The sequence below is a fragment of the Rana temporaria genome, chromosome 7, assembly GCF_905171775.1.
Source record: "Rana temporaria chromosome 7, aRanTem1.1, whole genome shotgun sequence".
NCBI classification, from domain to species: Eukaryota; Metazoa; Chordata; class Amphibia; order Anura; family Ranidae; genus Rana; species Rana temporaria.
Window position 1 is genome coordinate 208,292,251 of NC_053495.1, and position 26,898 is coordinate 208,319,148.

The 26,898-nt window shown below is 47.1% G+C and overlaps 1 protein-coding gene across 1 annotated transcript in view; it reads right to left on the minus strand.

The window, feature by feature from the left end:
- Nucleotides 1–202: 202 nt before the first annotated feature.
- The window catches only part of ARTN (artemin), a 73,372-nt gene continuing 46,676 nt past the window's right edge, over nucleotides 203–26,898 (minus strand). The window contains exons 3-5 of the mRNA XM_040360917.1: nucleotides 9,060–9,124; nucleotides 3,721–3,916; nucleotides 203–2,645 (exon numbers count right to left, since the gene is read on the minus strand). Coding sequence (XP_040216851.1) covers nucleotides 2,200–2,645; nucleotides 3,721–3,916; nucleotides 9,060–9,124 — 707 coding nt within the window. The 3' untranslated portion in view covers nucleotides 203–2,199. The remainder of the gene's footprint in view (nucleotides 2,646–3,720; nucleotides 3,917–9,059; nucleotides 9,125–26,898) is intronic.

Consider the following 26,898-nt stretch of genomic DNA (forward strand, 5'->3'; position numbering starts at 1 on the left):
ACACAGAAAGTTTGGCGTAAAGGGCTGACTATAAATGTTTTATGGCTTCGCCAGAATCTCCAGGCCAACCTTGGCGCACATTTGTAGTGTACAATATGTGAGATTAATCGCTACTACTTGATCTTTGAATAGTTGACGTTATTGGGTTTGCTTTGCTTCCATCTGTTTAGAGAATATTTGCTACTCTTAGGGATCTGTTTTGTTGTTGTTTTTTTATTGCTATTGGTTGTATCTATTCACAAATTCCCTTCAGCGTTCTCTGGAATTTATACATTGTATCTCTTCCTACAAAGATTTCTTATGCTCTTCGGCTCCACCTGGTGGCCATAATGCAGTATTTTTACTACTGGTCATACTAAAAGAACATTCGTTTAGAAAATAAATAGCCTAAAGGACATTTGTTGTTGCCCAATTCACACAGAATGAATGTACTGTACGCGCAGATTCACCGGACGAATAACCACGGGAGGTTGCTGGGCATTATGGGAGATCAGCCGTTCGAATCAAGATACTGGAAATGTAACGGCTAAGGTTAAAGCCGAACTCCGGGCACAATAGACACAGACTTTGGAATCATGACAACATCATTAAAGGCATTTTTGGGACCTGGCATCGGCCCGTGTACAGCAGAGCTCGGACTGGGAGTGGCAGCAAAAGGAGCCAATCAGTTGTGCCCAATGGGTTAACAAGGAAGAGAGCAGAGGGATGACCTCATCAATCTTCTGCTTCTCCTATCGCTGCCAATCACAGGCTGGGGGAGGATCAAACCCTGCAGATAAAAAATCAGGTCTCCTGTCCTGCCAGATAGGGCTGTCCTATGTGGCAGAGCTGTGTAAATCTCAGGACTGGATGGACAGAAATACAAATCCTTCCACATATGCACTTTCTTTGCGTATTTAGCCCGGAGTTCAGCTTTAAGAAGCCTTCAAAGCCATGTAAACACAGTAAGTAAAAGCGATTGGACCTCTGCATACGTCTTGCACTTGGTAAGGCATAAATCAGGGACACCCTCTTTCTTTGCCCCCCTCACCCCGGTAGAATTCTTCAATATGTGACTGCAGTACCGGGACAGGGTCGTCTAGCACCTAGGGCAAGCATGTGGAACTATAACCCCCCCACCACTGTTAATGCATGCCATAGCAGGGGTTTACCAGGGAGTGGGGGGGGGGGCAGGAGGGACGGCTGCCGTGGGCGCAATGGTTTACTGAAGGGATGGAGGCGCCTTCCTTGTGTTGCAAGGCTGATAGGAGTAGTGCTAGTGATTTTGAAAAGCGAGTGACTGCTGGGTGTAGGCTCCCCTAAAGCTTGGACATCATGATCGGCATGGGGGGCACAGTTGGCATTTTTTGCCCTGGATGGCCTTGTCCCGGCACTACGGTTTACTATCATGTGTCCATTCTCTGCCCTCCTTGCTCTGCTGTGCCCAGGGCAGCTTCTCCCTTCTGCCCACCCCTTGTCCCAGCCCCGTGTGACTGTCTTGGAGAGCAAGGCAAAGTCTCAGAACTTTCCTCAGCCGTTATCACCATCCGGCGTCGCTTATAATAACAAAACCGCCATGTTTGGGGCCGCGTCTGCCATTTTACAGTAGTCAGGGTGACAGGGTGACAGGGTTTTCTGCGTGTTTGCCCTCATATTGTAACAATGTAGTCCAGTCTTAGATTTCGATATGTATTTGAAACACTCGCTGGAGTCCTGTTTTTGGTCTTTCTCGGGAGGTAATCCCCCCGCGCGGCAATATGAGCCGTTCAGTCAATGGTAACTCTGGCCTTCCTCTTGAAGGAACGTCTCGTTGCATTAATGCCGTGATGGTTAAAAAAAAACAAAAAAAAGAAATAAAAGTCTTTCGACATAGCAGCAGCAGCGGCGGCGCTACACAATGTTCCACCTCCGGAAGACTTGCCGATGGCCTGCGACGTTAAGGCCAGCAACCGGCTCCCAACCGACACTGCAAACTGGAGACCAGTGAGGTGGAGGCCGGGAAGACCACTGACCTTCTCTGCTTTGTTTAATTCATGTTTTTTTTTTTTCCTTTCCTTGTTCGGTGAAATGCCACACACAACCGGCCACGTCTCCCCTCGGGTTACCAGGCCGCGCGACCTCTTGTGCCTTTTTTTTTTTTTTTACGCTTCTTGGTCCGTGCCAGGAGCTCCGAGGTATTCCTATCGCTTCTCTCTCCAGCCCCCCCCTAGAGAGCCGACCTCAGCGTACGCAGCTGCAATTGGCCGCCGACAGCTTCGGCACAACCTGCCAGTTGTGTTCGACGTCCATGAATGCCACTTTCTCGTAGCTGGTGGGGCGGCAGCAGGGGTGGTTGCTGACCCGTCCGTGGGCGCCGTGGGCGATCAGCTTGTGTTTGAGCAACGAGGTCAGCGTGAGATCGTAATTGTTGCGCTGCTGCTGGCACGAACCGCTGCAGTAGAAGAACGTAATCCATTCGTCAGAGTTAAAGCCCAGGCCCAAGTCCCGCACGCGCACCCTCAGGCTCTGCCTGCTGCAACCTTTTTCCCCGTCGTTGTTCTTGTCTTTTCCGCGGTTTCCGGGTTTCTTGTTCTTTTTCGGCTTCGCCGAGGCTTCTGGGGAACGCTCTGAGCGAAACAAGACGTCTGGAAACTCGTCATCGCTGGGCGCTTCCAGGGTTGTATTTTCTTAAAGAGAAATAGAAAGAAGTTTAATGATTGTCATACATAATTTTTTATAGTTAAAAATCTTGTATTCTGGTGCCTGTACAGGTGAAATATATGTAATAAAAGTGTCAGGACCTGGATCACCTGCTGGGGGCACTGTGCTTCCCAGAGCAGAAGGTTGCAGTTCCAGTGTCCACCAGCGGGTGTCTCCCAGCAGATCCCAGTAATCAGTTTCCACCTGATGCTGGCTGCTGGGAGGGTATTTAGGTCCTCCCTTATAAGTGCCTCATTTAAATCTCCCTTAAATCACATAGTCTAGTCCCCGTTTCCCAAGTGTAGCCACGCAGATCTGGCCATCCCTGCTGCTGATTCCTGACAGATAGTATTCATTATATTACTCCATTAATTTCCCATGTTTTATGTCACACTTACCTCTCCAGGGATCCGGCACCATTTTTCCTCTCCAGCACGAGGCCTTTGGCACTTTCAAGTATTACCCAGAACAGCGGCACCTCAACCAACCAGGAGACAGGCCTTGTGATTGGAGATACCGCCAATCAGGAGACAACTTTCCTCAATGGTGACACAAGATGCTCAGGGGTGCACTGGAATCACAGGGCACACTAGAAGACACAAGGTCCCGAATCTGGAACAGAGGGCCAAGGAGGCATGAAGACCTTAGAATACACAGGATGATTTGGGGGGCACTTTAATTTTCAATGTGACGCATGGCTTGGCATTCAAACAATGTGTTGCCCCGCTTCAGCTGAGCCCCCCTGCTGAAGACCTTACCTGCATTTCTTGGACTCCTTGGCCCTCTGTACCAGATTCGAGACCCGATGTCTTCTAGGGTGCTATGTAAGCCCCTTTACACCAGTGCGCCCCAATAACTCCAAGTGCCCTCCAAAGCATCTTGTGTCATCTAGGGTCTAAATGCCTCCTTGGCCCTCTGTTCCAGATTTGGGACCCCGTGTCTTCTAGTGTGCCTTGTGATTCCCCTGAGCATCTTGTGTCATCTAGTGACTCCAGTGCACCCCAGTAACTCCATATATATTTCCCATATAGAATATATTTAAAAAACATCTCTCCCACTCACCATAAGTAGATGTCCAGGTTGACCTGATGGACACATCTATGTTCTCCTCCACCTCAAATTCAGTGTTCCTGGGGTCAGGCACTGCTAGGCTGTCGTTTTCTGCATTGGGCCGACCTTCCATGATTGGAGTTGAGGACACGGTAGCAGCCATGAATGACAGTAGCAGCAGTGACACTAGTAGAGTCCAGAGTGTTACCTGGTGGACAAAGGGAGACAACAGTCAGCACTCAACACTGCACAGACGTAAAGTAAAAACAGACCCCCCCCCCCAAATGAAGTCCTCCCAGACCCTGGATTTTGAAGGATGTCTTTAGAGAGAGGATACGTTGCCCAAATCAACTTTTGCACTGTAAGTGGAAGGTGGAACTTATTAAGTGTTTCTGGTGGGAACTTCCTATCAGTTACACCTCTGTTTCCTCAGAGTGATGAGTATTGCACTGGGAAGTTGATCCTTTATATATGCAACAAAACTTGGTGCCCAACGTGGGGCCTCTCATCACATGTGCAAAAAATGCCGCCCAATGGGGGCCTTTCTTTGCTTGTGCAACAAAATGGTGCCCAACGTGGGGAATATCATCACATGTGGAACAAAACCTGGTGCCCAATGGTGGTCTCTCATCATATGTGCAACAAAATAGAGGCTAATGGGGATCTCTTGGTTCTAAAGCCTCAAGGTTTTTTACCTTACTGCGTTCTATGCATTAAGGTAAAAAAAACTTTCTGTGCTACAGGATCCCCCCCCCCCCCCCCCCCCCCCCCCCAAGCCAATGTAAGGAACATTCTTCCCACTGATCACCAATGTAAGGGACATTCTTCTCACTGATCACCAATGTAAGGGACATTCTTCCCACTGATCACCAATGTAAGGAACATTCTTCTCACTGATCACCAATGTAAGGGACATTCTTCTCACTGATCACCAATGTAAGGGACATTCTTCCCACTGATCACCAATGTAAGGGACATTCTTCCCACTGATCACCAATGTAAGGGACATTCTTCCCACTGATCACCAATGTAAGGGACATTCTTCCCACTGATCACCAATGTAAGGGACATTCTTCTCACTGATCACCAATGTAAGGGACATTCTTCCCACTGATCACCAATGTAAGGGACATTCTTCCCACTGATCACCAATGTAAGGGACATTCTTCCCACTGATCACCAATGTAAGGGACATTCTTCCCACTGATCACCAATGTAAGGGACATTCTTCCCACTGATCACCAATGTAAGGGACATTCTTCTCACTGATCACCAATGTAAGGGACATTCTTCTCACTGATCACAAATGTAAGGGACATTCTTCTCACTGATCACCAATGTAAGGGACATTCTTCCCACTGATCACCAATGTAAGGAACATTCTTCTCACTGATCACCAATGTAAGGGACATTCTTCTCACTGATCACCAATGTAAGGGACATTCTTCTCACTGATCACCAATGTAAGGGACATTCTTCCCACTGATCACCAATGTAAGGGACATTCTTCCCACTGATCACCAATGTAAGGGACATTCTTCCCACTGATCACCAATGTAAGGGACATTCTTCCCACTGATCACCAATGTAAGGGACATTCTTCCCACTGATCACCAATGTAAGGGACATTCTTCTCACTGATCACCAATGTAAGGGACATTCTTCCCACTGATCACCAATGTAAGGGACATTCTTCTCACTGATCACCAATGTAAGGGACATTCTTCCCACTGATCACCAATGTAAGGGACATTCTTCCCACTGATCACCAATGTAAGGGACATTCTTCCCACTGATCACCAATGTAAGGGACATTCTTTTCACTGATCACCAATGTAAGGGACATTCTTCCCACTGATCACCAATGTAAGGAACATTCTTCCCACTGATCACCAATGTAAGGAACATTCTTCTCACTGATCACCAATGTAAGGGACATTCTTCTCACTGATCACCAATGTAAGGGACATTCTTCCCACTGATCACCAATGTAAGGGACATTCTTCCCACTGATCACCAATGTAAGGGACATTCTTCCCACTGATCACCAATGTAAGGGACATTCTTCCCACTGATCACCAATGTAAGGGACATTCTTCCCACTGATCACCAATGTAAGGGACATTCTTCCCACTGATCACCAATGTAAGGGACATTCTTCCCACTGATCACCAATGTAAGGAACATTCTTCTCACTGATCACCAATGTAAGGGACATTCTTCCCACTGATCACCAATGTAAGGGACATTCTTCCCACTGATCACCAATGTAAGGGACATTCTTCCCACTGATCACCAATGTAAGGGACATTCTTCTCACTGATCACCAATGTAAGGGACATTCTTCCCACTGATCACCAATGTAAGGGACATTCTTCCCACTGATCACCAATGTAAGGGACATTCTTCCCACTGATCACCAATGTAAGGGACATTCTTCCCACTGATCACCAATGTAAGGGACATTCTTCCCACTGATCACCAATGTAAGGGACATTCTTCTCACTGATCACCAATGTAAGGGACATTCTTCTCACTGATCACAAATGTAAGGGACATTCTTCTCACTGATCACCAATGTAAGGGACATTCTTCCCACTGATCACCAATGTAAGGGACATTCTTCCCACTGATCACCAATGTAAGGGACATTCTTCTCACTGATCACCAATGTAAGGATCATTCTTCTCACTGATCACCAATGTAAGGGACATTCTTCTCACTGATCACCAATGTAAGGGACATTCTTCTCACTGATCACCAATGTAAGGGACATTCTTCCCACTGATCACCAATGTAAGGAACATTCTTCCCACTGATCACCAATGTAAGGGACATTCTTCCCACTGATCACCAATGTAAGGAACATTCTTCCCACTGATCACCAATGTAAGGAACATTCTTCTCACTGATCACCAATGTAAGGGACATTCTTCTCACTGATCACCAATGTAAGGGACATTCTTCCCACTGATCACCAATGTAAGGGACATTCTTCTCACTGATCACCAATGTAAGGAACATTCTTCCCACTGATCACCAATGTAAGGGACATTCTTCCCACTGATCACCAATGTGAGGGACATTCTTCCCACTGATCACCAATGTGAGGGACATTCTTCCCACTGATCACCAATGTAAGGAACATTCTTCTCACTGATCACCAATGTAAGGGACATTCTTCCCACTGATCACCAATGTAAGGGACATTCTTCCCACTGATCACCAATGTGAGGGACATTCTTCCCACTGATCACCAATGTAAGGAACATTCTTCTCACTGATCACCAATGTAAGGGACATTCTTCTCACTGATCACCAATGTAAGGGACATTCTTCTCACTGATCACCAATGTAAGGGACATTTATCCCACTGATCACCAATGTAAGGAACATTCTTCCCACTGATCACCAATGTAAGGGACATTCTTCTCACTGATCACCAATGTAAGGGACATTCTTCTCACTGATCACCAATGTAAGGGACATTCTTCTCACTGATCACCAATGTAAGGGACATTCTTCTCACTGATCACCAATGTAAGGGACATTCTTCCCACTGATCACCAATGTAAGGGACATTCTTCCCACTGATCACCAATGTAAGGGACATTCTTTTCACTGATCACCAATGTAAGGGACATTCTTCCCACTGATCACCAATGTAAGGAACATTCTTCCCACTGATCACCAATGTAAGGAACATTCTTCTCACTGATCACCAATGTAAGGGACATTCTTCTCACTGATCACCAATGTAAGGGACATTCTTCCCACTGATCACCAATGTAAGGGACATTCTTCCCACTGATCACCAATGTAAGGGACATTCTTCCCACTGATCACCAATGTAAGGGACATTCTTCCCACTGATCACCAATGTAAGGGACATTCTTCTCACTGATCACCAATGTAAGGGACATTCTTCCCACTGATCACCAATGTAAGGGACATTCTTCTCACTGATCACCAATGTAAGGGACATTCTTCCCACTGATCACCAATGTAAGGGACATTCTTCTCACTGATCACCAATGTAAGGGACATTCTTCTCACTGATCACCAATGTAAGGGACATTCTTCTCACTGATCACCAATGTAAGGGACATTCTTCTCACTGATCACCAATGTAAGGAAAATTCTTCTCACTGATCACCAATGTAAGGGACATTCTTCCCACTGATCACCAATGTAAGGGACATTCTTCCCACTGATCACCAATGTAAGGGACATTCTTCCCACTGATCACCAATGTAAGGGACATTCTTCTCACTGATCACCAATGTAAGGGACATTCTTCTCACTGATCACCAATGTAAGGGACATTCTTCTCACTGATCACCAATGTAAGGGACATTCTTCCCACTGATCACCAATGTAAGGAACATTCTTCTCACTGATCACCAATGTAAGGGACATTCTTCTCACTGATCACCAATGTAAGGGACATTCTTCTCACTGATCAGCAATGTAAGGAACATTCTTCCCACTGATCACCAATGTAAGGAACATTCTTCTCACTGATCACCAATGTAAGGGACATTCTTCTCACTGATCACCAATGTAAGGGACATTCTTCTCACTGATCACCAATGTAAGGGACATTCTTCTCACTGATCACCAATGTAAGGAACATTCTTCTCACTGATCACCAATGTAAGGGACATTCTTCTCACTGATCACCAATGTAAGGGACATTCTTCTCACTGATCACCAATGTAAGGGACATTCTTCTCACTGATCACCAATGTAAGGGACATTCTTCCCACTGATCACCAATGTAAGGAGCATTCTTCTCACTGATCACCAATGTAAGGGACATTCTTCCCACTGATCACCAATGTAAGGAACATTCTTCCCACTGATCACCAATGTAAGGGACATTCTTCCCACTGATCACCAATGTAAGGAACATTCTTCTCACTGATCACCAATGTAAGGGACATTCTTCCCACTGATCACCAATGTAAGGGACATTCTTCCCACTGATCACCAATGTAAGGAACATTCTTCTCACTGATCACCAATGTAAGGGACATTCTTCCCACTGATCACCAATGTAAGGGATATTCTTCCCACTGATCACCAAAGAATTAATTTTAAGAGGAGTTCCTGTGACCTGAAAATTATGTAAAGGGTTCCACTGGCATAAAAAGGTTGAGAAAGGCGACTCTAAAGCGTCCTGTTAGATCATTTATGAACTCCCACGCAATTTACGTAGATCAGAGTCTTATCTGATCTAATTATAAATACATGGTGGTCCTGTAGGAGTCACTCGATGCGACTCCTGTGTCTCTGTATCTTCTGATATAGTTCTATAACTTTGGGATTGTATCATATAGAAGACTCACCTTAAAGCTCCAGGGCGGGGATGTCACACAGAGGGATCCTCTTCCCATGAACGGCTTGGTCCTGTCTGGAGGAGAAAATGAAAGATGATCAGAATCAATGCCTACTGAGAACGGCAAAGAGGGTCAGACTCAAAGCTCCATCCAACAACAAACAACAACCACAACAACAACCAACAGCAACAAACAACAACAACAAACAACCACAACCACATAGTCTTTCGGCTATAACGCAGGCGCCAAGTGGTTTAAGCCGGCGGCTGGATTTTTTGTGAAAGCCATCCTAGCGGCTAATTAGCCACTGGCTTGCTTTTACAGGCCATCTGGGTTGATTCAGCTGGCCTACCATAGAGATCATGGAGGACCAGAAGGTCCCCGATGACCTCTGTGGTACAGGAAACAGGAAGTGTGATCACTTCCTGTTTCCTGGATGTAAACAGCGCCATTTTTAAAAGGGGCAAAGTGTCTGAACACAGCGATCTTCGTGGGATCAGATGTATTTACGGCAGAGGAGAGGTCTAGGGTTCAATAGACCCCAGATCTCTCCATCTCTGTCACCAGGGCCGTCTTTAATGTTGATTGGACCCTGGGCAAACATTTTCTTGGGATCCCCCCATGCAATTTTGCTCTCCACCTGCTCTGAGACATACAATAAATAGCAGCTAGACTTTAAATCAGTTTACTGCATCAGATCAGGCAGTGATTGCGATTGGTTGCCAGAGGTTACAGCATATCATTACCACTTACTGACTGGTTGCTAGAGGTTACAGCACACATTACGGCTCACTGATTAGTTGCTAGAGGTTACGGCACATGATTTCTTCTTGTTGATTGGTTGCTAGAGGTTACTGTACAGTAATACTGCTCACTGATTGGTTGCTAGAGGTTACAGCACATCATCTCTTCACTGCAGAGGGGCATAATATACATATGAATGCCGCCCCTTTATTTACATATGAATGCCACCGGCCTCGGCTATTTACATATGAATGACGACCATATTTACATATGTAAACACAGGAGCCCAGATTCAGAAACGAGTTACGGCGGCGTATATCTCCAGATACGCCGCCGTAATTTAAAATGTGCGCCGTCGCATCTTTACGCCGATTCACAAAGAGAAATACGCCTGAAAACATGGCTTCAGCCGTCCCGACGTAACTTGCCTACGCCGGCGTATAGTGGGCGCATAGTTACGCCGGACGCATTCGGCGTTCCCATTAAAAATATGCAATTGAGTAAGATACGCCGATTCACGAACGTACTCGCGCCCGGCGTATCAATATACGTCGTTTACGTAAGGCGTATGACCGGCGTAAAGTTACCCCTGCTATATGAGGCGCAGCCAATGTTAAGTATGGACGTCGGAACAGCGTCGAATTTTACGTGGTTTACGTCTTTTGCGTAATGCGTACGTGAATGGGGCTGGGCGTGGTTTACGTTCACGTCGAAAACATTGATTATTTGCGACGTGATTCTGCGCATGCGCACTGGGATGCGTCTACGGACGGCGCATGCGCCGTTCGTTCGGCCCCTCATTTGCATGGGGTCACGGTTCATTTTAATAAAACCCGCCAACCTACTTTGAATTAAGCGGCCCATATACGCTACGCCGCCGTAAATTAGGACGCAAGTTGTTTCTGAATACGGTACCTGCCTCTCTAAGTTACGGCGGCATAGTGTATATGAGATACGCTACGCCGGCCCAAACTTACGCGATTCTTTCTGAATCTGGCCCAGGGTCTGCAGGTGAGTCATCTGTACACAACAATAGGGCATTAGTAGCAGCACTTCACACTGAGATATCAGGACACAGCACAGGACTAAAACTTCAAGGGGCAAGGAAATTTAAACTGGGGTAGTTGGCAAGTATGAGGCAGCTGCTTTGGGCCCCACAACAATGACAGGGCCCCCTTTTCCCCGCCTTAACCACTTCCAGACCGCCGCATGTATATGTACGTCGGCAGAATGGCACGTACAGGCACATTGGCGTACCTGTACGTCCCTGCCTAGACGTGGGTCGGGGGTCCGATCGGGACCCCCCCTGCTACATGCGGCGGTCGGATTCCCGCGGGGAGCGATCCGGGGCGACGGCGCGGCTATTCGTTTATAGCCGCTCCGTCGCGATCGCTCCCCGGAGCTGAAGAACGGGGAGAGCCGTATGTAAACACGGCTTCCCCGCGCTTCACTGTGGCGGCGCATCGATCGAGTGATCCCTTTATAGGGAGACACGATCGATGACGTCAGTCCTACAGCCACACCCCCCTACAGTTGTAAACACACACTAGGTGAACACTAAATCCTACAGCGCCCCCTGTGGTTAACTCCCAAACTGCAACTGTCATTTTCACAATAAACAATGCAATTTAAATGCATTTTTTGCTGTGAAAATGACAATGGTCCCAAAAATGTGTCAAAATTGTCCAAAGTGTCCGCCATAATGTCGCAGTCACGAAAAAAATCGCTGATTGCCGCCATTAGTAGTAAAAAAAAATTTTTTTTATAAAAATGCAATAAAACTATCCCCTATTGTGTAAACGCTATAAATTTTCCGCAAACCAACCTATAAACGCTTATTGCGATTTTTTTTACCAAAAATATGTAGAAGAATACGTATCGGCCTAAACTGAGGAAAAAAATATGTTTTTATATATTTTTGGGGGATATTTATTATAGAAAAAAGTTAAAAATATTGAATTTTTTTCAAAATTGTCGCTCTTTTTTTGTTTATAGCGCAAAAAATAAAAACCGCAGAGGTGATCAAATACCACCAAAAGAAAGCTCTATTTGTGGGGAAAAAAGGACGCCAATTTTATTTGGCAGCCCCGTCGCACGACCGCGCAATTGTCTGTTAAAGCGACGCAGTGCCGAATTGTAAAAACCCCTTGGGTCATTTAGCAGCATATTGGTCCGGTCCTTAAGTGGTTAAAGACGGCCCTGCCTGTCACAAGCCTTTTGCTGTTACAAGAGATGTTTACATCCCATTTTGTTCACTAGGGCCTCTGCCAGGGTCGCCTCACGTGCTGCGGGCAGAGAGGAAATACAAGCCGATGTACACAGGGGGGGGGGGTGGCGGCGCTCATATCCCGGGTTCTTTAGAAATTTGCGGCGCAGAGGGAGACGTGTTGCGACACGCGGCTCACAAAGGAGAAAAGCCTTCAATGCTTTCACTGGATCCCGGGGGGGAAATATTTGCTTTCAGATCTCTTTCTGTCTTTGTATAGAGAGACCTGTCAGAACAAGAAGGAGCGTCCACGTGGCCCCGGAGAGAAGATTGAAGAGCCGTGTTTATAGTGGCTTTGGGAAGCCTCCAGGTCGGGGGTTTGGAAGAGCGCTCGGTACACATTACGGAACACACAAGGGCCACCAGCCCCCGACCTCGGCCCCCCTCTCCCGGCTTTTATATAAAGGACGGGTGATACAGAGTTCAGAGACTCCCGGGATCAGAGGATTTCCTTTCCCCAGTTTGGTGAGACGCGGTGGAGTCAATGGGGGGGAAGCAAATGTTGGGTTGAGGTGGATTTGGCGAGTTTAAAGGGCAACTCTACCTCTGTACAATTGTCCTTTAATCCGTCAACCCCCCCTTCAGTTAGAACACACCCAGGGAACATAATTAACCCCTTCCTTGCCCCCTAGTGTTAACCCCTTCACTGCCAGTGACATTTTTACAGTAATCAATGCATTTTTATAGCACTGATCGCTATGAAAATGCCAATGCCCCAAAAAAGTGTCCAAAGTGTCCGCCATAATGTCGCAGTACCGATAAAAATCACTGATCGCCGCCATTACTAGTAAGAAAAAAAAAATATTAATAAAAATGCCATAAAACTACCCCCTATTTTGTAGACGCTATAACTTTTGCGCAAACCAATCAATAAATGCTTATTACTTTTGTACAATTTTATTATTTTTTACAAACTTTTTTTTTTAACACTAATTTTTTATTATGCTTTTTACAACTTTTTTATTTTTTATTTTTAGGAACACCATTGGGGGGGGGGGGGGGGCTTTGATGAAATATCAGGGATCTTCCTGATATTTCAGAAGAATACGTATCGGCCTAAACTGAGGAAAATAACGTTTTTTTTATATATTTTTGGGGGATATTTATTATAGCAAAAAGTAAAACAATTTTTTTTTCAAAATTGTCGCTCTATTTTTGTTTATAGCGCAAAAAATAAAAACCCCAGAGGCGATCAAATACCACCAAAAGAAAGCTCTATTTGTGGGGGAAAAAGGACGCCAATTTTGTTTGGGAGCCGCGTGGCACGACCGCGCAATTGTCAGTTAAAGCGACGCAGTGCCGAATCGCAAAAAGTGGCCCGATCATCGACCAGCAAAATGATCCGAGGCTGAAGGGGTTAAATAAACAATAAAAAAAAAAGTGAGACATTAGGGCTCTACATCAGGAAGATCCCTGATATTTCATCAAAGCGCCCCCCCCCCCCCAATGGTGTTCCTAAAAAAAAAGTTGTAAAAAGCATAATAAAAAATTATTGTAAAAATAAAATAAAAAAAGTTTGTAAAAAATAATAAAATTGTACAAAAGTAATAGCAACAAATAAACTACTGACACCGACCTCTGCCCTACTGAAATCGTCCGCTGCTCTGCTGACCCTGTCCATTTCCCTCCTGCTATATACATACAGGGCCGCCATCAGGGGGGTACAGGCAGTACACCTGTAAGGGGCCCGGATGGTAACCCTCTTTTTTTTTTTTTAAAGGGGTCCGGAGGTCCCCAGGACCCCAGATGGCAACCCCCCCCCTTTTTTTTTCTTTTTTTTTTAAATAAAAAATATATATTTTTTTTAATATATTTTTATTTTATTTTTTATTGAAGGGACAATTTTTTTTTTTAGAGGTCCGGAGGTCCCCGGATGACAACCCCCCCGGCAGCACCCCCCTGCTCCAGGGGGCCCATGCCTGAAGCTGTGTAAGGGGCCCCAAAATTCCTGTATACATATATATATATATATATATATATATATACAGGGCCGCCATCAGGGGGGTACAGGCAGTACACCTGTAAGGGGCCCTGGGATCCCCAGGGGCCCGGATGGCAACCCCCTTTAAAAAAAAAAGGGTCCGGAGGTCCCCAGGGCCCCATATTGCAACTCCCCTTTTTTTATTTATTTTTTATAAAAAAAAAAAATGTTTTTAATATATATCTTTATTTTATTTTTTATTAAAGGGCCATTTTTTCTTTTTTTTTTTAGAGGTCCGGAGGTCCCCAGGGGCCCGAAGTCCCCCAGGGCCCCGGATGGAAACCCCCCCCTTTTTTTTATTTATTTTTTAATAAAAAAAAAAAATGTATAAAAAAAAATATTTGCAATAGGCTGCTCACACCTATGACAGTAATGTTCACATTTCTCTCTCCTCCATATGACAATGTAAAGGTGTGAGAACCGGCTGGGTAAGGAACAATTTCCAAAACATAATGAGCTGCAAACATCTATTTCCCCACAAGGTGGCAGTAGCGCTGCAGCACATTTCCCCCATACAGCCTGCAATGCTAAGTCCATGTCACTCAGCTATTAATATCTGGCTGTGTGTCTCCTGCCAGAGGTCATCATCATGATTCAGATTAATTCGCTGTACGGTTCCCATCAGACGCTCTACCCAAATTAGGTCAAAAGATATAAAACCCGGGTGACAACCCCTGTGACGCGCCGGTTACGGGTGAGATGGGCAGGCTGGGACATACATTGCATGGCCGTGTTCGGGGGAAAGACGAGTAACTACTCCAGACGCGGTGGGGACTCTGATTGTCCCTTTGCTCAGTCTGTCCTGTTCCCTAAGAAATGATCAGCGTGCTCGTGACCCTGTCACAAGCTCCGTGCCCGTGCCCATGGGACCTGCGGACTTCATGTCCGCCGGTGTCCCGCAATCGCAAGCTGAAGAACGGGGGTGATGTCAGTGGCCCAGATTCACGATTCACGGAGCAGTAGCTCTGTAAATTGCGAGGGCGCGCCGTCAAAATTGCCCGGCGGAAGCGCGCGCAATTTAAATGATCCCGCAGGGGGCGGGAATCATTTAAATTAGGCGCGTTCCCGCGCCGATCGTAAAGCGCATGCGCCGTCGGGAAACTTTCCCGACGCGCATTGCGGCAAATGACGTCGCAAGGACGTCATTTGCTTCCAAGTGAACGTGAATGGCGTCCAGCGCCATTCACGTATCACTTACGCAAACGACGTGAAATTCAAATTTCGCGACGCGGGAACGGCGGGTATCCTTTAGTATTGGCTGCCCCTACTATTAGAAGGGGCAGCCTTACGCTAAAGACGCCGTACGGAAACTCCATACCTTGCGTACGCAGGGCTCGCGCAACATTGTGAATCGGTGTTAGTATGCAATTTGCATACTATACTCTGAGCACAACGGGAGCGCCCCCTAGCAGTCATCGCAAGAATGCAGCCTAAAATCTGCGTGGCATAAGAGCCTTATGCCACGCAGATTTTAGGCTGCAGTCGGCGTAGCGATGTTCCTGAATCAGGAGCATTCGTAACGCCGGAGCAAGTCAGCAATTGCGCTGCGTAACTATGGTACACAGGCGCAATTGCTCTCTGAATCCGGGCCAGTGTAAACACAACATCTCCCCGTCCTTCCCCTGACACTGTCACTGATCTTCTGTTCCCTCTCATCGGGAGCAGTGATCAGTGTCGTGTCACAGTAAGCCACGCCCCCACACAGTTAGAATCACTCCCTAAGACACACTTAACCCCTTCAGCTCCCCCTAGTGTTAAACCCTTCCCTGCCAGTGTAATTTTTACAGTAATCAGTGCATTTTTATAGCACTGTTCGCTGTATAAATTACAATGGTCCCAAAATGGTGTTAAAAGTGTCCGATGTGTCCGCCATAATGTCGCAGTCACGATAAAAATCGCTGTTCGCCGCCATTACTAGTAAAAAAAAAAACAATTTATAAAAATGCCATAAAACTATCCCCTATTTTGTAGACGCTATAACTTTTGCGCAAACCAATCAATATACGCTTATTGCGTTTTTTTTTTTTTACCAAAAATATGTAGAAGAATACGTATCGGCCTAAACTGAGGGGAACATTTTTTTTTTAGATTTTTTGGGGGATATTTATTACGGCAAAAAGGGAAAAATATTGCAATTTTTTTCTAAATTGTTGCTCTATTTTTGTTCAGAAAAATCCGCAGAGGTGATCAAATACTACAAAAAGAAATCTCTATTTGTGGGGAAAAAAAGGACGCCAATTTTGTTTGGGAGCCACGTCGCATGACCGCGCAATTGTCTGTTAACCACTTAAGACACGGACCAAAATGCAGCTAAAGGACCGGGCCTCTTTTTGCGATTCGGCACTGCGTCGCTTTAACTGACAATTGCGCGGTCGTGCGACGTGGCTCCCAAACAAAATTGGCGTCCTTTTTCCCCCACAAATAGAGCTTTCTTTTGGTGGTATTTGATCACCTTGGCGGTTTTTATTTTTTGTGGTATAAATAAAAATAGAGCGACCATTTTGAAAAAAATTCAATATTTTTTCCTTTTTTCTATAATAAATATCCCCCAAAATATATAAAAAAAAACATTTTTTTTCCTCACTTTAGGCCGATACGTATTCTTCTACCTATTTTTGGTAAAAAAAATCGCAATAAGCGTTTATTGATTGGTTTGCGCACAATTTATAGCGTTTACAAAATAGGAGATAGCTTTATGGCATTTTTATAAAAAAACATTTTTTTTACTATTAATGGCGGCGATCAGCGATTTTTTTCGTGACTGCGACATTATGGCGGACACAATTTTGACACATTTTTGGGACCATTGTCATTTTCACAGCAAAAAATGCATTAAAAATGCACCGATTACTATGAAATTGACAATTGCAGTTTGGGAGTTAACCACAAGGGGGCGCTGAAGGGGTTAAGTGTGACCTCATCTGTGTTTCTAACTGTAGGGGGGTGTGGCTGTAGGTGTGATGTCATTGATTGCGGTTCCCTATATTAGGGAACACACGATCGATGACAGCGCCACAGTGAAGAACGGGGAAGCTGTGTTTACACTCACCTCTCCCCGTTCTTCAGCTCCGGGGACCGATCGCGGGACTCCAGCGGCGATCGGGTCCCGCGGTCACGGAGCTTCAGACCGCTGGGCATTTAACAATCACATACAGGTCCGGAGGTTCGCCATTTTCACTCTGATATTCGTCTTCCTGATGCAGATCGCTGTTCGTACCGCCGCTGACAGCGGATGCGAAGATGTTTCATATCAGCCTACATGACATTAGCAGCAGCGCGCCGCGCCGGCAGGACACTCCCTGAGTTCCCCCACAGAAGGGAACGAATGACATTGTATTTTACATAATAATAATAAAACTGTTACAATTGTGATTTTTGTGTACCCACCACCCAGTGCTGCCTCTTTAAGGCTGCATTCACACTATAACGCGGCGTATTGTACCGTGATTTGCCGCGACAAAACGGGTCGTTTTAACCTTTTTTTTTTTTTTTTTACAACACATTGTTGTCTATGCCGAACGCCGAAAGCCGCCTGAAAAAAGGGTCCGGGACTTGTTTTCAGGCGTACGGCGTTCGGCGTGAGATGTGAACCATCTCCATAGACAAGAATGTAAAATCACCCCTCCAGCGGCACGAGCGTCGGGCGTAAATACGCGAAGGTGTGAATGCAGCCTTAGAGAATACAGAACCAAGTAACAATTGTGGTGCTAAGTAATTTGTACGGAATTAGTTAATGATAACAAGGAAAGCAGTAAAATAGATCTCTTGCAGCCAGCAACCATAGATCCCTCCAGCAACCATGGACCACTAGCAACAAAATACCCCCTCCCCCAGCAACAAAAAAATCCCCAGCAGCAATAACAGATCTCCCTGCAGCCTGCACCAGTAGACCCCCCCCAGAAACAATGGATCACCCGCAACAAAATACCCCCCTCCCGCATAGATCCCTCCCAGCAACAAATGACCCTCATAGATCCTTTCCAGCAACATCTGACCCTCCCCAGCAACATAAGATTCACCCCCTAGCAACAGTAGATCCCCCACCAGCAACTATAGACTTCCTTAGCAATAATAGACACCCCCTGCCCCACAAAAATAGATCCCCTCCAGTGACAATAGATCCCCCCAGCAGCTAGCATCAATAGACCCTGAACCCCTTGCCATTACATACATTCAGTGCTGGAGGTGCCGGAGCTGCGTTCCCCCACGTTCCTGCTGAAACCCCCCCCCCCCCGTATATAGCTGAATAATAGACCCATGTGCGTGTAAAGGCAGGCGTCCCAATACTTTTGGTAATGTAGTGGTTAGTCTATATGCTTGATCATTTCTAAGTTCTCTTGGCCACAGGTATCTCCAGGGAAATGTCTGCAAAACTTTCGAGAAAGTACGCCGTGATCAGGGCCGCCATCAGGGGGGTACAGGCATTACTCCTGTAAGGGGCCCGATGGTCCCCAGGGCCCCTTACAGGCCCGGCTGGCCCCCCTCACATCTTTTTTTTGCATTACACCTGTAAGGGGCCTGATGGTCCTCAGTGCCCCCACCATCCCGCTTATTATCTTGCGCCAGGAGAGAAGAGGTTACACTTGTTTTTTTTTTGGTCAGCACCCCCCCCCGGAACTCTACTTCAGGGGGGCCCTGCCTAAAGCTGGGTAAGGGGCCCCAAAATTAGTGATGGTTCCCCCCTGGCCGTGATGATGAAACATTAAACCTTATCCCTTGTACCGTCTTCCCTGCGGATGGGGGGGGCATAGACATACAGGACACATCGATCATAGCTTGGGAAATGTACAGATCGATTCACCGCTCGGGACAAGACAATCTACCGAAATGGGACAGAGATCGTCAAGACTCTGAACGATCGAAACATACAGGGATATACAATGTAATACTGACCTATAATCACACCCATGGGTGACTTTTTTTATCCTCCCCTTCTATGTAACTTTATGTAACTTTATGTAACTTTATGTAACTTTGTAACTTTATGTAACTCTGTATCAATCTATTCTGGGTGTAAATTGCACTCCATCAATAAATCATTTAACAGTAAAATGAGCAGTGGCGGTTCGTCTATAGAGGGCGCTGGAGCCCCGCCCCCTCTGGCTCCGCACCGCCACTGAGTCTAATAACATACATTCATGCATTGCACAAATCTATGTTATTATCACCGCTGCCGCCGGTCTATTCAGATGCCGGACCTAGAGTGCCGACTATCTGAATAACGGCAGCTGGTTGGCTGTACGGAAGTGCCTATCAGAGCCAGCGGCGCTGATAGGCTTTCCGAGTACAGGTCCCCGGAAGCTTATCCTCGGAACGCAGTCCTTTGATAAGACTGACAGGCGTCTCAGCCAATCAGGTTGGCCGGTTCTGGCTACCGGTAACCTGATTGGCTGAAGCGTCATCGAGGGCGGGAGAAGACATCGAGGGTTGAGGGCGTGGATGTCTGACTCCAGTAAAGGTAAGTGCCGGGCGGGGGAGGGGCATTTTACAGGGCACAGAGGCGACGAAGGGCACAGTGACATCAATGGGCACAGTGGCGACAATGGGGACAATTGGCACAGCGGCATGAATGGGCACAGTGGCGACAATTAAAGGGCACAGTGACATCAATGGGCACAGTGGCGACAATGGGCACAGTGGTGACAATAGGCACAGTGGGGACAATGGGCACAGTGGGGACAATTGGCACAGCGGGATGAATGGGCACAGTGGCGACAATTAAAGGGCACAGTGACATCAATGGGCACAGTGGCAACAATGGGCACAGTGGCGACAATTAAAGGGCACAGTGGGGACAATGGGCAGAGTGGGGACAATTGGCACAGCGGGATGAATGGGCACAGTGGCGACAATTAAAGGGCACAGTGACATCAATGGGCACAGTGGCAACAATGGGCACAGTGGCGACAATTAAAGGGCACAGTGGTGACAATTGGCACAGTGGCGACAATTGATGGCACAGTGGCTGCGTTTGATGGCATGGCACAGTGGCTGCGTTTGATGGCACAGTGGCTGCGTTTGATGGCATGGCACAGTGGCTGCGTTTGATGGCATGGCACAGTGGTGCGAATTGATGGCACAGTGGCTGCGTTTGATGGCATGGCATAGTGACTGCATTTGATGGCATGGCACAGTGACTGCATTTGATGGCATGGCACAGTGGTGCAAATTGATGGCACAGTGGCTGCGTTTGATGGCATGGCACAGTGGTGACAATTGATGGCACAGTGGCTGCGTTTGATGGCACAGTAGCTGCGTTTGATGGCATGGCACAGTGGTGACAATTGATGGCACAGTGGCTGCGTTTGATGGCACAGTGGTGACAATTGATGGCACAGTGGTGACAATTGATGGCACAGTGGTGACAATTGATGGCACAGTGGCTGCGTTTGATGGCATGGCACAGTGGTGACAATTGATGGCACAGTGGTGACAATTGATGGCACAGTGGTGACAATTGATGGCACAGTGGCTGCGTTTGATGGCATGGCACAGTGGTGACAATTGATGGCACAGTGGTGACAATTGATGGCACAGTGGCTGTGTTTGATGGCATGGCACAGTGGTGACAATTGATGGCACAGTGGCAGCATTTGATGGGCACAGAGAGGCTGCAATTTTTTTTTCCGTTTGCGCCCCCCCAAAAATGTTGCACACCAGCCGCCACTGAAAATGAGCAGAGCGGATAAAACGCCGGAGCCCCGGAACAATACAAACTTTACCCAGCCAACCTTCTGGAACCCCTTTATAAATACAATACACCTTTTATTTGCCACGATAAAAAATAAATAAAAAAATCTCCCCTTTGCGGCGTGAATGTTAATTAACATTGCGACAGAAAACTAGGAATGTGCACCTGTGCGTGTTCCTAGTTCTCAGACACAAAGTCAGATTGAGACGCTAGTCATATAGGGTCAGGGCTGCTGCTGATAGAAATTGCGGGCCCCCCCCCCCCCCCGTACAGACTACCTGACAGGCCCCCCCCCGTACAGACTACCTGACAGGCCCCCCCCGTACAGACTACCTGACAGGCCCCCCCCCGTACAGACTACCTGACAGGCCCCCCCCCGTACAGACTACCTGACAGCAGGGCTCGCCCCCCCCCCGTACAGACTACCTGACAGCAGGGCTTGCCCCCCCCCCAAGAAAACATTAAAGCTATATTTTGCTAAAAAACACAATAAAATCATTATTAGCCGACACAAATACGACATCAATCACAGAATTCCTGCTAAATCTAAGATAATAAATAAAAGATGAAATATATACAGGCTTCTCAGTTGGAGCTCCGGAGATTAGAGAGAAACAAAGTTACAAAGGGCTAGATTCAGGTAGCAATTGCGTCTGCGTAACCATAGTTACGCAGCGCAATTGCTTACTTGCGCCGGCGTTTCGAATGCTCCTGATTCAGGAACCTCGATACGCCGACGGCAGCCTAAGATATGACTGGCATAAGGCTCTTACGCCAGTCATATCGTAGGCTGCATTCTTGCGATGGCCGCTAGGTGGCGTTCCCGTAGTGGTCAGAGTATAGTATGCAAATTGCATACTAACGCCGATTCAGAACCCTACGCGAGCCCTGCGTACGCAGTTTACGTCGTTTCCGTTCGTCGGGTTTCACGTAAGGCTGCTCCTGCTATTAGCAGGGGCAGCCAATGCTACGTATACCCGTCGTTGCCCCCGTCGCGAAGTTTAAATTTTACGTCGTTTGCGTAAGTGAATCGTGAATGGCGCTGGACGCCATTTACGTTCACTTTGAAGCAAATGACGTCCTTGCGACGTCATTTGCCGCAATGCACGTCGGGAAAGTTTCCCGACGGAGCATGCGCACTACGTTCGGCGCGGGAACGCGCCTAATTTAAATGATCCACACCCCCTACGGGATCATTTAAATTACGCGCCCTTACGCCGGCCAGTTTTGAGGAGCGCCCACGCAAATTACGTGGCTACTGCTTCGTGAATAAAGTGTAGCGCAGATAATTTGCGGGGGCGCAGGGCAAAAATGGTACGCTGCGCCTCCGTAAAAGTGCGCAGCGGTACCTGAATCTAGCCCAGAGATAACTAACACAGGAGCAGAGCTAACATTAGAGCCATGGGGGGGGGGGGGCACAGGGAGGGGGATTGGTGAGGGGTCTCCTTCTCAGCAGATAAAGGCTGGTATTGGGGAGAAGGGGGAGAGACCAGCTTTTAGCTGCTGGATGAAGAGTTCTGCAATTGTCATCCATCATTAACCTCCCTCCTTGTGTGCTCAGGCCCCCTACAAGAGGACTGGTGGTCCCCCCCTATCGGCGGCCCTGCATAGAGTCACTGACAACTCAACTGTCACATACAGATGCTGTTAGACATGGTCTGCGCACCCAAGCTTCAAAAACATTGAAATATAGTAGAGTGGTGGTGGAAAACAACTAAGTGGACCATCAAGTCTCCAGTGATAACTAAAGATCTATATAGAGGGATCAGGACCTCCTTCCTCCTGCTGGTGACCCCTCTAGTGATATAAAGATCTATATAGAGGAATCAGGACCTCCTTCCTCCTGATGAAGACCCCTCTAGTAATATAAAGATCTATATAGAGGGATCAGGACCTCCTTCCTCCTGCTGGTGACCCCTCTAGTGATATAAAGATCTATATAGAGGGATCAGGACCTCCTTCCTCCTGCTGGTGACCCCTCTAGTGATATAAAGATCTATATAGAGGGATCAGGACCTCCTTCCTCCTGATGAAGACCCCTCTAGTGATATAAAGATCTATATAGAGGGATCAGGACCTCCTTCCTCCTGCTGGTGACCCCTCTAGTGATATAAGGATCTATATAGAGGGATCAGGACCTCCTTCCTCCTGATGAAGACCCCTCTAGTGATATAAAGATCTATATAGAGGAATCAGGACCTCCTTCCTCCTGATGGTGGTCCCTCTAGTGATATAAAGATCTATATAGAGGGATCAGGACCTTCTTCCTCCTGCTGGTGATCCCTCTAGTGATATAAAGATCTATATAGAGGAATCAGGACCTCCTTCCTCCTGCTGGTGATCCCTCTAGTGATATAAAGATCTATATAGAGGAATCAGGACCTCCTTCCTCCTGCTGGTGACCCCTCTAGTGATATAAAGATCTATATAGAGGAATCAGGACCTCCTTCCTCCTGCTGGTGACCCCTCTAGTGATATAAAGATCTATATAGAGGAATCAGGACCTCCTTCCTCCTGCTGGTGGTCCCTCTAGTGATATAAAGATCTATATAAAGGAATCAGGACCTCCTTCCTCCTGCTGGTGATCTCTCTATAAAGGAATCAGGACCTCCTTCCTCTTGGTGATCCCTCTAGTGATATAAAGATCTATATAGAGGAATCAGGACCTCCTTCCTCCTGCTGGGGGTCCCTCTAGTGATATAAAGATCTATATAGAGGAATCAGGACCTCCTTCCTCCTGCTGGTGACCCCTCTAGTCATATAAAGATCTATACAGAGGAATCAGGACCTCCTTCCTCCTGCTGGTGATCCCTCTAGTGATATAAAGATCTATCTAGAGGAATCAGGACCCCCTTCCTCCTGATGAAGACCCCTCTAGTGATATAAAGATCTATGTAGAGGAATCAGGACCTCCTTCCTCCTGCTGGTGATCCCTCTAGTGATATAAAGATCTATATAGAGGGATCAGGACCTCCTTCCTCCTGCTGGTGACCCCTCTAGTGATATAAAGATCTATATAGAGGGATCAGGACCTCCTTCCTCCTGCTGGTGACACCTCTAGTGATATAAAGATCTATATAGAGGAATCAGGACCTCCTTCCTCCTGCTGGTGACACCTCTAGTGATATAAAGATCTATATAGAGGAATCAGGACCTCCTTCCTCCTGCTGGTGACCCCTCTAGTGATATAAAGATCTATATAGAGGAATCAGGACCTCCTTCCTCCTGATGAAGACCCCTCTAGTGATATAAAGATCTATATAGAGGAATCAGGACCTCCTTCCTCCTGCTGGGGGTCCCTCTAGTGATATAAAGATCTATATAGAGGAATCAGGACCTCCTTCCTCCTGCTGGTGGTCCCTCTAGTGATATAAAGATCTATATAGAGGGATCAGGACCTTCTTCCTCCTGCTGGTGATCCCTCTAGTGATATAAAGATCTATATAGAGGAATCAGGACCTCCTTCCTCCTGCTGGTGATCCCTCTAGTGATATAAAGATCTATATAGAGGAATCAGGACCTCCTTCCTCCTGCTGGTGACCCCTCTAGTGATATAAAGATCTATATAGAGGAATCAGGACCTCCTTCCTCCTGCTGGTGACCCCTCTAGTGATATAAAGATCTATATAGAGGAATCAGGACCTCCTTCCTCCTGCTGGTGGTCCCTCTAGTGATATAAAGATCTATATAAAGGAATCAGGACCTCCTTCCTCCTGCTGGTGATCTCTCTATAAAGGAATCAGGACCTCCTTCCTCTTGGTGATCCCTCTAGTGATATAAAGATCTATATAGAGGAATCAGGACCTCCTTCCTCCTGCTGGGGGTCCCTCTAGTGATATAAAGATCTATATAGAGGAATCAGGACCTCCTTCCTCCTGCTGGTGATCCCTCTAGTGATATAAAGATCTATCTAGAGGAATCAGGACCCCCTTCCTCCTGATGAAGACCCCTCTAGTGATATAAAGATCTATGTAGAGGAATCAGGACCTCCTTCCTCCTGCTGGTGATCCCTCTAGTGATATAAAGATCTATATAGAGGAATCAGGACCTCCTTCCTCCTGCTGGTGACCCCTCTAGTGATATGAAGATCTCCCGAAATATTTTTCCTCTGTAGTTCCTGCCAACACTGTACCCCCAATATTGCATGCTAAAGAGTTAAGTAATAGTCACAACATTTGATAAATGAAGTTGGATACACAGACAGAAGGAAAGCAGAGAGAGGTGGATATAGAGAAGAGGATTGTCCTACCCCAGCGCTGTCATCTGCAGGTCTGTGCCGAGTGCTGGCGGCACCTTCTGCAGTACAGGAGGGGAGGTGTCTGCATTGTACAAGAAGAGGGGGGGGGGGGGTTGGAAGAGGGATCGTCTTTAAAAGAATTTAACCTTTCGACTGCCGAAACGCAATCAGCTCGGGGCATTTTTTGTGTCAAGCAAACAAGCGTGTAAAGTATCAATATTTACAGTGCGCTGCCATATGCAAACTCCTTCCCGAGCTGCGGAAAGCCAAGAAATGCCGGAAAAAGGAGCAGCCAGGGATTTTATAAACGGAGCGAAGTCCAAAAAAATGGAAATCTGGGACATTTGGCCCCTTTTACATAAAAACCCTTCGAGGTTTAGAAACCATTTGAACGACATTCGATTTGTTAAAACGCAGAGTATAATAAACAATTGTCATTTCTTTACTGGAAACCCTTCGCTATACGAAAAAGGTGAAGATACGGCTTCAGCCCAAAGGTCCTCCTGACTGAAACCACTCTGACGGGTTTCACCCTGCCCATGGGGCTTAATCATAGAGCCATCGGAAGCCTGTGTGACAGGGTGACAACACAGGAGAGCAATTGAGAGGCGGAGACAGAGCGTTGTCACCCTATACCAGGAAGTGCCTGAGTAAGAACCATCATGGCAGGATCAACACGGATTATTGAACCACTCCAGCTCCGGAAGGTTTACCCCCCGTCATGACCAGGCAATGCGTTACTTATTTTTTTAAATCGATTTTTTTTATTCAATTTTTTCTTTGTACAACAAAACACTAAAAAACGCACCAAACATTTCCATCAGATAACCCCACCTAATGACAAGTTTTTTTTTTTTACATACCGTATATACTCGAGTATAAGCCCTGACCGGAATATAAGCAGAGGCACCTAATTTTACCACAAAAAACTGGGAAAACTTATTGACTTGAGTATAAGCCTAGGGTGTCCATCTGCATGCCTCACTTTGCCTCACTTTGCCCATGCCTCACTGTGCCCATGCCTCACTGTGCCCATGCCTCACTGTGTCCATGCCGCACTGTGTCCATGCCTCACTGTGTCCATGTGCATGCCTCACTGTGCCCATGTCTCACTGTGCCCATGTCTCACTGTGCCCATGTCTCACTGTGCCTCACTTTGCCTCACTGTGCCCATGCCTCACTAAACTGACGTTTAACATGGGAGTCTATGGAAGGGGTGCCCGGCTTTGAAAAATCGGTGCTCCCCGGCCGTAAGTCCCCCAGACAGGGCTGGACTGGGACAGAAATTTGGCCCTGGACCTCATTCAGACTGGCCCACTTTGACTGGTCTCTCCCATGGCGGCCGGACAACTCCCGCACCCCCCCCCCCCCCCCGGCCACCCGCACCCCCTCTCCCCCTTCACTAGCCACTAGCCGTTCTACTTTATTAGAGTAGAACGGCTGGTACTTTTACTCTGATAGGCAGTGCCAGTGGGGAAGCTAGACATTATTTTACCCGGGGCAAAAAATCAGTTCGGTGCCCCCCCTTATGGGACAAGATTAGGCAGAAGTGAGAAACTCCCAGGCCATAGCTGTTGAGTCAGCCGTCTGTCCCCTCCCCCCATGCTCGTCCCCCCTGCTCCTCTGGTCCTCCCCCTGCTTCTTTGTTCCCCCCAGGTGAGCGCTGCGGGGAGGGAGAGGAGGTGAGCGCTGCGGTAAGGGAGAGACAGAGGAGCGGAGGGGGGCGACGGTCCGCTGTCACTGAAGCCGGCCCACTGAGCCATCGGCCCACCGGGAAACTCCCTGTAGTCCCAATGGCCAGTCCATCCCTGCCCCCAGATAACAACTTTTGCACACTTGTAGTGGAGAAATAGGGCTACATGTGTGCCAAGTTCCAGGTCCAGGGGACCTACGACCGGCCGGTACCGGGTCCCCAAAATCACCAGAGAA